Source organism: Mirounga leonina, unplaced genomic scaffold (genome assembly GCF_011800145.1).
Source record: "Mirounga leonina isolate KUSES-001 unplaced genomic scaffold, KU_Mleo_1.0 Mir_288, whole genome shotgun sequence".
NCBI classification, from domain to species: Eukaryota; Metazoa; Chordata; class Mammalia; order Carnivora; family Phocidae; genus Mirounga; species Mirounga leonina.
In genome coordinates, this window is record NW_023270664.1 from 171,858 (window position 1) to 185,335 (window position 13,478).

Consider the following 13,478-nt stretch of genomic DNA (forward strand, 5'->3'; position numbering starts at 1 on the left):
AAAACTATAAAACTCCTAGAAGATAACATATGAGAAAATCTAGATGTCCTTGGGTTTGGTGATGACTTTTTACATACAACAACAAAAGCACAATCCAAGAAAAAAAAAATTGGTGAGTGGGACTTTATTAAAATTAAAGACTTTTGCTCTGTGAAAGACACATTAAGAAACTGAGAAGACAAACCACAGACTAGGAGGAAATGTTTGCAAACCACCTATCTGATAAAGGACTAGAATACAAAAATGTATAAGAAACTTTTAAAACTCAACAGTAAGAAAACAAACAACACATTTTTTTAATTGGCAAAAGATCTGAAACAGACACTTCACCAAAGAAGATATACAGATGGCAAATAAGCATATAAAAATTCTTATTTTTATTCACTATATGCCCTCAGGGAAATACAAAGTAAAACAATAAGATACCATTACACACATCCTAGAATGGCCAAAATCTGGAACACTGACAATGCCAAACACTGGCCAGTATGTGGAGCAATTGGAACTCTCATTCATTGCTGGTGGGAATGCAAAATAGTGCAGCCACTTTGGAAGAGTCTGGCAGTTTCTTACAAAACTAAACATACTCTTACCATATGATCTAACAATTACACACCTAGCTATTTGCCTGAATGAGTTGAAAACTTATGTCTACACAAAACATCTATTCATGAATATTTATAGCAGCTTTACTCAGACTGCTAAAACTTGGAGGCAACCAAGATATCCTTCAATAGGTGAATGGATAAACTGTGGTACAGCCAGAAAAATGAATGTTATTCTGTGCTAAAAAGAAATGAGCTACCAAGACTCAAAAAACATGGAGGAACCTTAAAAGCAGGTTGGTATGTGAAAGAAACCAACCTAAAAAGACTACACACTGTGTAATTCCAACTATGTGACATTCTGCAAAAGGCAAAACTATGGAGACAGTAAACTACAGATGTTAGTTAATAGTAACATTGTTTAACCAGTTTCAATGATGTGCCACAATAGTGTAAGATGTTAATGAAGAGAAAACCGGGGCACCTGGCTGGCTCAGTCATGTGACTCTTGATCTCGGGGCTGTGAGTTTGAGCCCCACATTGGGTGTATTATGACAACCTTGGAGGAGGAAATTATGGAAGTGGGAATTACAATGAATTTGGAAATTATAACCAGCAACCTTCTACTGATGGTCCAATGAAGAGTGGAGGCTTCGGTGGTAGCAGGAATATGGGAAGACCATATGGTGGAGGAAACTAGGGTCCTGGAGGCAGTGGAAGATGTGGGGTTATGCAGGGAGAAGCCGATATTGAGCTTCTCCCTATCTGTATGAGCTTCACTGTATACATAGGAGAGGATGAGAGCCCAGAGGTAACAGAACAGATTCAGGTTACTGAAATAACAATGTGAAGGAAACTCTTACCTCAGTCATGCGTAAGTATGCAGTGATATGACGGAGGACACCAGAGCAGATGCAGAGAGCCATTTTGTGAATGGACTGGATTCATAATATTACCTTACTGTGGAGGAAGGATTATAAAAAAAAAAAAAAAAAATGCCTTTGAGACAGTTCCTTAGCTTTTTAATTATTGTTTCTTTCTAGTGATCTTTGTAAGAGTGTAGAAGCATTCCTTCTTTGATAATGCTAAATTTGTATGTTTCAGGTGACATGTGAAACCTTTTCAAAGATTTTTCTCAAAGTTTTGAAAAGCTATTAGCCAGGATCATGGCATAATAAGACACAAGATTTTTCCTTTAAAAAAATGTAGGTGCATGTGTAGAGTTAAGAAGCTATTGTACATTTATGATTCAATAAAAATAATTTTAAAGGGGAAAAAAGAACACTGGGTGCAAAGGTGAAGGGAACATGGGAACTCTATCCTTCCCACTCAGTTCTGCTGTGAGCATGTAATTGCTTGAAAGAATATGCTCTGTTTACAAAATCACATCTTTCCAGATACATCTTACACACCACCACCAGACTTCCTTAACTCTGGGGGATTCCCAAGGGACAGACCTTCTTCAGATTCTTCTGAAGGCCTCTGGGCCAAGCTCAGCTGAGAGCTAGGTAAAGAACATCAAAGGCAACTCAGCCAGTTATGTCAGCATTTAAACTCAAAGGCCAGAAAGGTATGAAAAGTACCCCACATTTCAAAGTGAGGTGGTAGGCCATCGACAGAGGATATGCCAAGGGAGTGACCCCAAAGGCTCTGTTCCAAGTTGAGTTAGAGAAGGAGGCCAGCAGGGCAGGACTCAGAGGAGAGACCCCACTGTGCCCAACGCCGCCCTTCTCCACCAGGGAGCTAGGGGGTGCTTCCCCTCCCTCAACCCAAGTGAAGCACCTCAAGATCCATTTGGGGAGCTTGGCCTGTGTCCTCCAAAGGAAGCAGGAGTGACTCTGATGCCTGGGAAGTCTGACGGTGAGGCTGCATCTGGCTGGCAGGGTGCGTTTTTATTCCCATTAGCCAGCTGTCGACTCCCATGGACCATCTTCAAAATCTTTCTTTCGGGAGGACAGTCTGGAGAGGAAAGATAATCCCAGTCGAAGCGAAACCTGTGGAAGCCGCAGGAATCCTGAGAGGCACCCTTTGCATCCAAAGGGCTACAGCTGAAGGGTCTCGAGGATGGCGGGAGCAGGGGAGGCCTGCGGACCTCATAGGCAGCCCGTGCTGGGCCAGTAAGTAGGGCTTTCTTCCCTGCCCCCTCCCTCTGACCTGGAGGATGCCCAAGCTGCAGTGGTGAGGGGGTGTGGAGGCAAGCCTGTGGGAGAGGAGACTCTTACCCTACCGTGCTGTGCACAGCTCCCGGCCCCAGGTTCAGGGCCTGGTGCAGGACTGGGCTAGGGCAGGGGAGCGTAGTGAGACCTTTTAAATTAAGCAGCTGGGAGTTTTGCTATCCCATGGCACTGGGTCTTTGCTCTCTGGAAAAGTGATCCTCACCAGAAAAGGACCGAGGACTGCCAGGGTCTTACAAAGCCACAGGCATAAGGGGAATTTACTCAAATGAATCCATCTCATTGGATAGGTTGGTTATGGTTGAAGTAGGAAGGGCCAGAAACGGCATGGGCATACTAGCGCCCAGATGCCACTGACCCATCCTGGGGCCAGAGCCTGCATTGCACTGTCCACCCGGGAAGCTGAAGCCGGCAGTGGGGCTGGGTGGGGCACATCCCTAAGGCAGCACTTCACATCCATGTACATGGCTCATATTTGATTTTTATCTTTATGAGCACCTTGAGAAGTAGGCCACACACATATTAGGAATTCTACTCCACAGCCTGGGAAACTAATGCAGTCTTGTGTGACACGATGCATGAGCATCTGTGCTCCAGGTTTCCCTGAGTATTCGGGCACCGAGGGGCCAGGCTGCTGTGTGCTTGTAGGAACTCAGAACACAACCACAGGAGATGTGCTCTACGGATGAAGTGCAAGGCCAGGGTTCAGGTCCCGAAGGGCATTCCTGTGAGCACCTGCTAATCCCAACACACAGCTGTGAGTGGGCAAATGACTTAAAGCATTCTCTAACACCCCAGGCTTTTTTTAGGAGGGAAGAGAAAGCAGGTGTTTTATTGAATTCTAACATCCAGGCTTTTAAAATACACATAAATTGGGATACGGCAAATGGTGAGTTTCCTCATAGGTACCAGTTAACAATGGCCTTATGGGATGTGGGCCTGACCCTCCACCCTAGCAGATGTGGTCCCCAGAGTCACTCATCTAGTCTCAGCAGAAGGACCAGAAGGACCTCAGAGTCATGTATTCAAAGCTTACTTTTCTCTTTTGGAAAGTATTTAGTTTCGAGCAATTTCACTCTCTTCTAACCACAAAGCCTTAAGGCTTCCTTTCCCTAAATCAATAGGTTTCTGAGCTTCTAATCTGCTCAGCTTCCACCACGGGAGATTTGGTTCTTCCACTCAGAGCCGAGCCAGGAAAACCCAGGGAAGCCACTGGCAAAAACGGTGCCAGGAAGTGTGTGCTGTGTGTGCAAGGGGGTCCTGGCAGAAGGGGTGTCCCGGCAGGAGGTGGGGAGGGCAGCTGAAGTGTCCCACAGTCCCCGCCCCCTCCCAAACGCCTCAGAACATAGGCAGGTGCAGGTGCTGAGGGCAGGTGTGGTCAGAAGCGGTCTCGAGAGCAGGAGGCAGTGGTGGGGCCCTGTGACCAGAACGCAAGGCAGGGACCAAGGCTTTTGCAAGGTGTCAGCACAGCCCATCGGGGGCTACCACACCTCAAGCAAGGCCAGTGCCAGAGGTGCAGAAACAAGGCCACTGGTCTACCATATCAGGCACCCGTGGGAGAACCCCTCCTCCAGCCCTGAGAACACATAGGCCCCCCTGCAAGGAAAGTGGGAAAATTCCTGGGAGAGTGGGCATTTACCCAAAACAGACAGTACCGCCCATCCCAACATCAGTGGGAATTTGGAACAAGGTAAGAACAGTCAGAATTAAAGAACATTTTGTTGTGCATTCATTCCATCTGTACGGTATATAATTCTGCCTCTCATACAATACTGATTTTGTCCTCCACTGGGTCAAGATGATCTTTCAGGTTCTCAAGCCTCCCAAATTGGCCATACTTCTTGATTTCTCTGATGCTCTCAGCACATTTGTTTTTCCTTGGTGCTTCTGAGATGCTTCCCCTCTCCATCCTTGATCTCTCACTCATAACCATTCTTCTTAACCTGTCACATGTAGGTGTCTACTCCTCCAGTGTCTCCCAGAGGAAGCCAACTCCTCCTTCTCCCATTAGCTTGCGTCTCATTACCTTCACACTTACTTCCCGTGATATGAACTCCTACACGGGAACACACCTTGTGTCTTGTCCTGAACCCAATGTATTAATGTTTAGAGTGTGGGCCCTCAACAACAAAACATGTATGCATGCATCAATGATCTTGATTCTTATAGCCACCCTCTGAGGTGGAAGGCAGGTATCCTTATTCTCATTTACAAATAGACATATAGGGCGCCTGGGTGGCTCAGATGGTTAAGCGTCTGCCTTCGGCTCAGGTCATGATCCCAGGGTGCTGGGATCAAGTCCCGCATCGGGCTCTCTGCTCCTTGGGGGCCTGCTTCTCCCTCTGCCTCTCTCTCTCTGTCTCTCATGAATAAATAAATTAAAAAAAAAAAATAGACATATAGCTCAGAGAAGTCCCTTGACTTGTCCAGGGTTGAATAGTGAGTAAAAAGAATCTTTACCAAATTGGTCCCAAGGTCAATGAGCTTCCAGACCCCACACTGCATCCACCTAGAGCATCTGGATCTTGGCCTCTAATACTGCTCCCCACCAGAGAGAATGATAGATGATAGACAGGTAGACAGACGATAGATAGATGACTGATAGATATTAATGGATACATGTGGGGAGGGGTAAGGGTGGTCAGAGAGGACACAAATGATAAAAAGCCAATGGGGTAAAACTTTAATAGCTGAATCTAATTAAAGGGTAAAAGGGTACTCTTTGTACTCTTCTTATTCTACCTTTTGTGTAAGTTTGAAGTTATTTTCACACAAAAAGTTAAAACCACAACGAAAATACCTGTTTCACTTTTCATTTCTAGGTGCTTTTCCATTTGCTGGAGAGCAACTAGCTCTAATGCTAAAGTAATCCTCCGGGATGTTAGGAGCTGGCAGGATGCTTCCGGAAATGCCCATTTCTGTCTCAGGTCCCTCTGGAGCAGCCACTCTGGAGGACAGAATGGCTTTGCTGGCTCGACCCAGGCAGGACCCCCCGCCACGGGGAGTCTGCCCACACCCAGATGCACTCTAATTTTCTTCCTAAGTTTCAGTTGCTCCACCCCAACCCCACTGGCTTCGAAGGCAGCAAACCCACCCTAACTGGGTTTCTTGACATTTTCTTGGGCGTCTTTAGCTTACTGTTTAACAAGTGGGACATAAGTAGGTGCAAACCCGTGGAGGTTCGCGCCTGGAGCCCTGTTTCCCCGTTCCCAGGGAGGGTCACTCCCAAGTCGCTCCTCCCCTGACGTCTCCACTCGGAGTCTGGCTGGCACCGCAGGCCCTTCGCACACCTGCGCTCGTCTCCCCACCGCTCCTCCAGCCGCGCTAGGCGCGGGGTAAGGCTGGAGGGGGTGGGCCGCGGCAGCGGGGGCGCCGGGCGCCGACGCGGGTCGGAGGGAGGGAGCTCGGCGGCCCGCGGGGCGGGTAGAGCGCGCGGGGCTGGGAGGGGAGGAGCTGGGGCGCCGGGAGGAAGACCCAGGGAGACCCGGGGCCGCGGGGAGGAAGGGGCGCGGGGCGGGGCCGCGGGCGCGGGCGCGGGGGGCGGAGCCGGCGGGGAACTAGGCGGCTGGCCCACGCGCTCCGGCGGCCCCGCGGCAGCTGCAGGGCGCGGGGCGCTCCGACCGCCGGCGCCGGGGTGCGCGCCCGCGGCTCGGCCCACGTCGGCCTCGGCCAGCCGCGATGAGGGCGCCCGCGCTGCTGACCTGCTGTGGCTGGCTGCTCGCCCCAGTGAGTGCGTCCCGCGACCCCCGCGCTCCCTGCCGCCCGACACGCGTCCTCCCTCCGCGGAGCCGGGCCCGGGGACCCTCGCCCGCCGGAGTCGGGGGCGGGGTCGGGGCCGGGGTCCCGTCTGCGGAGCGGGTCACAGCCAGGACTCGGGCGGGGAGCATGCGTCTGTCGGCTCCGTCTGCCTCCCGGGTCTGCCAGAAGCAGGGTCCAGTTTCCTCCAGGACGCCGGGCAAAGAGGAGCTGGTTTCGGCCGCCTCCTCCCGAGGCGTGGGGCTGGCGGGGCCGGGCCGTCGCGGCGCCCGAGGGGGCCGGGGCCGGGGCTCGGCCCCCTGCGCGGGCTGCGCCTCGGAGCTTGCCTGGTCGCTCCTGGGACTGCCCCGGGTTGTACTTGCTTGAGTGCGCTTGGGGGACACGGCGTGGCTGAGCGGGTTTCCTTGGAAATGCCCTGGTTCCCTCGCCCTTGCTGGGGAACGCGGCTCGTGGAAGGGCTGCGCGGCGGGACTCTCGATTCTCGGAAGTCTTCCCTGTGCTCGAAGGCAGTGGTCAGCCCGGTGCTTGCCTTCCTCGCACGCCGAAGCCGGGCTTGCTCGGCCGTCCGACCGCAGCCGCATCACCGGCCCCCGACTCAGCCCCTCGGAGGCCGTGAAGCGAAGGACAGGGCTGTGTAGGGAGGTTGTCCCTGCGGAGCGAATCGCGCGATTTAGGGCGTGAGAACCTACGGAACGCGCTCGCCTGCTGTGGGGGCCACCGGGTGTGTCCTCCCTCGGAGGAGTGGAGGTTCGAGAAGACCCGTGTTGGGCGCCTGGGTGGCTCCGTCGGTTGGGCGACTGCCTTGGGCTCAGGTCGTGGTCCTGGAGCCCCGGGGTCGGGTCCCGCGTCGGGCTCCCTGCTGGGCGGGGGTCTGCTTCTCCCTCTGACCCTCCCGACCCTGCCCCCTCTCATGTGCTCTCTCTCCCTCATTCTCTCTCTCTCTCAAATAAGTAAGTAAAATCTTAAAAAAGAATTGTAAGAAGGCCCTTGTTACTAATTTTAATGCTCTGAAAGATCTAGTTTGTTAGACGTACCGGGAATTATTCTGGCTAATGCAGCTTTGATTTCTAAGAGTTCCCAAAGTAAGTCATTGCTCTGCATATTAAAGAATATCAGGAACCATAGTGTCTTTTTATACCTTGACAAACATTTTTTAAGTCAACATAATTTTCCCAATTCTGAAACTTGTCCATATGGAAAAGTATAGTCTGTTTGAAACCAGGAGTTTCTAACAGTTGGTGGTTGTCCAGTAATGAGCCTGGGGGGAGGAACTTGGTGTCTTTTTAAAAATGAGGGTAAATGTGGCAAAAGTATCAGCGTTTAGTTCTTTTAATTCTGTTTAGGAACTTTATTCCTGGTGAGAGTCCTAATTAAGCATGTTGATAGTGGGGTAATTAAATACAGGTGGCCATAACATACCCAGAGTACGATAGTCTTACAGGAAAAGTAAAATTTTGTTCAGACACAGGAGGGGTGAGTACTTGGGGTGGGGAGAAATAAAAAAAAGAATGTTGGATTTTCATAAAAACAGAGATCAGAGACTGTTTTCTTCTAAGACTGAAATGTGCAGTTTTGTCTTTTGCACACATTAATAGGCAACACTAATCACTATCTGTGCCACAACTTTAGTTCCTATGACAGATCACGATGGGAAGTCACCCACCTCTTGTTAGTGGCAGCCGTGGTGATAACACCCAGCTCTCTCTTCCTCTCACTACTTACCCCTCTAATCTTTTTGAAAATCTTCTTCGCACCAAATTCTGAAGTTTCAGATGTGACCTGCAGGCTCTACAAATAAAGTTATCCTGTTAGAGGGGCGCCTGGGTGGCTTAGTCGTTAAGCGTCTGCCTTCGGCTCAGGTCATGATCCCAGGGTCCTGGAATGGAGCCCCGCATCGGGCTCCATGCTCGACAGGAAGCCTGCTTCTCCCCTCCCACTCCCCCTGCTCGTGTTCCCTCTCTTGCTGTGTCTCTCTCTCTGTCAAATAAATAAATAAAAATCTTAAAAAAAAAAAATTATCCTGTTAGAGCCCTGTTCAGTGAGTGCAGAGGCTGTCCTTAGATGAGGCGTGCTGGCGTCTGGGGATAGCATGTGGTCATTAAAAATAGTCTTATGAGTAGACAGGTATGTACTTTAATTAAATCAAGGGCTATGAAATGGAGGACTCAAATATTGAAAGATCATTGGATTAAAAAACTCTACTGCTGCCAAATTAGTACCAACAACATACTATGTATTATGTTAGTAAGTTGTTTTCCTGCTCAGAAAAAAATTTTTCTATTAGGTTTATATTTGTGTTATGAGTCCTTTACAAAGTAATTTTTTTTTAAATAACCATGCCAGAAATATGAAGGTGATTGCTTTTAAGTAAGTGTTATTTGGGGAACAGCTTAGAACCATGAGCTGTTTTGTTTTGTTTTATTTTGTAGAAGTGTTGTTTAACTTTCCTCTTACAGTGAAATTTTTAGTTACTTCCATTTTTTTAAACCTTGACCAGGTGACCAGTCTTCACCCAGAATGTCGATTTCATCTGGAAATACAGGAGGAAGAGACAAAATGTGCAGAGCTTCTAAGGACTCAAACAGAAAAATACAAAGGTAAGGTAGTGGCTTGGCGAGTACAGCAGTCTCAGTTGGATAAGCTGACAGGCAAATAGCTCACGCCTCACTCTAAAAATTGAGTTTTAAGGTAACCTGCATTTTCAAAAAAAAAGTCTGTTTCCACTGTTTTTTAAGGAACTGCTGGTAAAACTCATATGAATATTGGGGGCCGGGGAATCCTTCCCATAATAAACCTTTTAAAAGAAAGCTTTTATCCTTAACAGTAACAATAGCCATGGTTTGACATAATAGCAACAGTTACTAAAATAATTTCATGGGCATTGTTATGCTTTGCAAAAGCAACTCCCATTTTCCATGGAATGAGTATTTATCTGATTTCTTGCACTTAAAAATTTTAGTCACATCACAGATTATTTTAATCCAGTTAATAATGGTGGAAACATCAGAAATCAAATAGGGAAATGAGACTTTTGTTTTCCTGAAGACAGACCTATTGTGAATACAGTGAATTTGCTCATTTTATTTTCTCCAGGTCAAAGAGCACATGCTGGGACACATGCACTCCAGCCAGGCACATTCACAAGTCTATAAATTCAGAAGGTTCTGTGATAGCCCCCAAATTATAACAGTAGCAAAAACCTTTGTCTTTCATCTCCATTCATTTTCAAGTTAAAATCAAAGTAAGACTATGTGTTAAAACAGGTTATTGTCCTGCAGAGGGACTTGAGACCAGAAGTTACGCACATAAGCTTTGTTCTAGACCAGCACTGCCTAGAAGAAATAGTATGTGAACCACATAGATAATTTTTAATATTCTAGTTGCCCCATTAAAAAAGTAATAAAAAAGTGAAATTAATTTTAATATACTTTATCCAAAAATATCCAAATCGTTATCATTTCAACTTGTAATCAATATAAAACATGGATGAGAAATTTTGAATTTTTTTTATACTGGGTCTTAAAAATCCAGCATTTGATTTGCACTCACAGAACATCACAATGTGGACCCACCACGTTTCAGGGACTCGCAGCCCCCAGTGGCTCCCACGCTGGACAGTAGGGCTTCAGACGGCTACTGAAATAGGGATCCTGTCCTTTCTGGTCCCCTGTGGAGCCTCCACTTCCTCAGCTGAAAAATGACGTCTCTGACCCCAGGATTCCTCCAACCTTAAAGATCTGTGATTTTTGTAATGCATACACCGCATCTTCCAAATGGTCTGGTAGAGCTCTGACCAGGGAAAGGCAAATGAAGTAGATCAGCTCCACAGCTAAGGTGGACCGAGTGTCAATCCTATGCAAAGCCATGTGCTGACCATTAGCCAGCTCTGAGGAGAGATGAGACACGGGTCCTGCCACCCAGGGCCTTGAGACCAAACAATCTTCATGGCCACTGAGGTCTGTTACCTTCAGTGAGGTCTGTTACCTTCAGTGAAAATTAAGAGACTTAGGAAAAATAAATGCAGAGGAGCCAGACTTTAGAATCGTCTGGTAAGTGGCCAGTGAACCCAGATCCCAGCAGCACCATCCATGAGACCTCCTGCATGGAGACGGGTGGGCCAGCATGCTGTCTGCTACATCCTCTGTAGGTGACCCTTGGCCGTCCGAAGACTCCTGGGGACTGGGAACTCTACCCCTCATGCCATCATTGCTGGTCAGGTCGCTGACGTGCTCTGAGGCTGCCCACAAGTGGTGTTCACTCACTGGCATTAACTGCTCCCCTGGAGCAGCAGTAAACAGAACCACTTCTTCACGGGATTTCATCTTCCAGTGTCTGAAGGGCATTCATAGGCTCCGTGGGACCTCACGCTGCCCATTACTGCCACCTGCTCCCGGACATACTTCCCAGGCCCTCTGCCACAAGCCGTGGACACACACAGACACTCCCAAAATGGGGAAGGGAGGAAGAGTGCAATTGACATTGCTGGCATGTGGTCATAAAGAAAAAGCAGACAAGCTGTACTCGGTTTTATTACTCTTGGTGGATCCCTCACAGACGGCGCGCCTGTCCCTAGCCTGCAGCTGGACAGCTTCTCCTCTTCCCTTGCTCCTCTCACAGTTGATGTTTTAGGGAAAAGCTCCTGGAATACTTCGTGCTTCTTTCTTGTTCTTCTTTATTTCCCACATTCATCAAGAACATTTTGTTAACAAGTAGAACACTGGCACTATTTCAGTGGGCAACAAGGAATACTTAACACTTAAAAAACAGCATATGGCTCCTGACTTTCCCTCAGAGGAATCCCCTCACAGTTGGCCTGGGCTTGGCTGGAGAGTGGACAGCGCAGGGCGGAGGGGCCTTGTGCCCGCGACTCACTTGACAGGTGCTGTGTGATGAGAAATGGGACGAGTTCAGGGAAGTTAAGTTTTCTGCCATTATGAAATAGGGTGTTAGGATCACCACAATCAGGGGCTTTTTTTATACATGAAAGAATCTTTATTACCGGTTACCTCGCATAGATGGAGTGTGGCATTAGTTCACTCAAAACAATGTCCTTTTAGTTTTACTCTGTTCCAAAGACACAGGTCTCACCCCTAGTCGCTGGCCAACCCTTCATGAGGATAAGGTGTCGGCCTGTGGGAGAGCTGATGGCCTTGTGGCTGGGCAGGGGTGACACATGGGGCAGTGGGGATGTTGGGGACTGTCTCCTTACAACCCTCGGCTGTTACTTTGAGGAAATGCAGGTTCCAAATTGCCCAGCTTTGTATTTTCAGAGAATATCCAAAATGCAAACTTTACCTAAAATATTTCGATTTCTTAAAAGTTTACAACTAGTTCTTTAAAAAAAGTTTTGCAGGAGACCGGCAGACCTCCTGCAGGACAGGCAGGCAGATCCTGTGAGCTGCCGATTGCTCTCTCCGGGATGGCTGGACCACTCAGGCCTATCCCCACCATTGGACAGCACCTCATAGTACAAAGATGGGTCAGGACATCTTAGATATTCAGTAGAGTCTTTGTCACAAGTACCTCCTGCCTCGGTTCAGTTTCTCAGGGGTGATCTGTATGTGACCCACATCAGACAGCTGGATGGCAATATCTAAGGGCAAAGTCTTTGAAAATCACTAGTTCACCTTGACATCAGCTTAAGCAGAAAGAACATGGTAGTTTTAGATGAAGGCTGTAAAAGATCTTCCTTGTTTGGAGTGGTGGAGAATGATGTCACTCAGTTTTCTTGCAATGACAAGTATCAGTCCTGGACATTTTCCTATATTGAAGGCTCTTATTACTAATATTAGCTCTATAGCCAGAATATCTGCATGTGACTCATTTCACCTTTTGACTTGCAGGAAGAGCCTGCTACCAGGCCAGCCGTCCTTCAGGAGAAAAGTGGCAGTGTGACTGGGTTTAGGCCTGGCCACCCTTCAGCTTTCTGTAAAGAGGGACAACTTGTGTTCTAAATTCCTTTTTTTTCCTTTTTACTCGTTGGAATATGCATGGCTCAAATGCCAGAGATATAAATAGTAATAAGTTACCAAAATAAAGATACTGTAGACGAGGTAAACCAGAAGCAGTAAGTGAAGGCATTCTGACCGGATGAGAGGAGAGTTGTACATTTGCTTCATGAAATTAAAAGCGAGAGGGTCTGTAGTGCATACTTTTAAATTCTGTAGGATTAAGAAGTTGGTGTGAAAACAGAAACCAGGAAAAACTAGTTTTCAATTTAGCAAGGTAATGCGTATAAATCCAACGAGGAGTTCTTTTTATTATGTGCTGAATCTAAAGCAAATGCAAACACATAAATCCAGTCAAAAGACAATTTCAATTCTAAACCCTTTTAAAGAATTCACTGTATAAGAAAGAAAAGCTTAGGAGGTATTTAGGCTTTGTCATTTAATGCTGATTCATGGATAAGACTAACTTAATCCTACTAATAGATATATGAGGCTCTCCAAGGCCACTGATGCCTAAAAACATAGCTAAAATCCGGCACTGTTCCCTAGCGGCAGCCTGTGCCGACCTGCAGAGGGGAGGGAATGAGTCAGCCACTCAGGCTTTGCCCAGTTTTCCTGCCTGTGCACAGAGTGGAGAGGAACTCTTATGTGACTTTGTATTATTTACGCCTAGATCTGGAGGGGCTGTGGCCTGTGTCTGGGCGGAGCAGAGGGGGACCCATATTTTCTTGATAGCTCCATATTCGGAGCTGTCCCATTAAGGTGCACGGCTGAACGGGGTATGGTGGCGAATGTTAGCTTAGGACCAGCACCATGGGAGGTGCTAGACTAAAAAACTTCCTTTTCTTTGACTTGGATCTACTTGTCAAGCGCTGTGAGGGGTTTGGACTTCCCCTCCTTGCAAGCTGACCAGTTAGCTTGCACGGTTTCATAGATGCCAAAGACTTGGGACCCTGGGTCAGAGACAGACTTGGTTGCTCCTGGCACACGGGCAGCTTGGGAGCCATGTTCACATAGTTCCCTTTTCCCAAGTCCCACGGGAGCGGTGCAGAACG

The 13,478-nt window shown here is 47.9% G+C and overlaps 1 protein-coding gene across 2 annotated transcripts in view; it reads left to right on the plus strand.

Moving 5' to 3' along the window:
- The first annotated feature begins 6,366 nt into the window (after nucleotides 1-6,366).
- Nucleotides 6,367-13,478, plus strand: part of VIPR2 (vasoactive intestinal peptide receptor 2) — a 64,383-nt gene continuing 57,271 nt past the window's right edge. For both annotated transcript variants that reach the window (XM_035029747.1, XM_035029746.1), the window contains exons 1-2: nucleotides 6,367-6,445; nucleotides 8,973-9,072. In XM_035029747.1, the coding sequence (XP_034885638.1) occupies nucleotides 6,398-6,445; nucleotides 8,973-9,072 (148 nt within the window). In that variant the 5' untranslated portion in view covers nucleotides 6,367-6,397. The remainder of the gene's footprint in view (nucleotides 6,446-8,972; nucleotides 9,073-13,478) is intronic.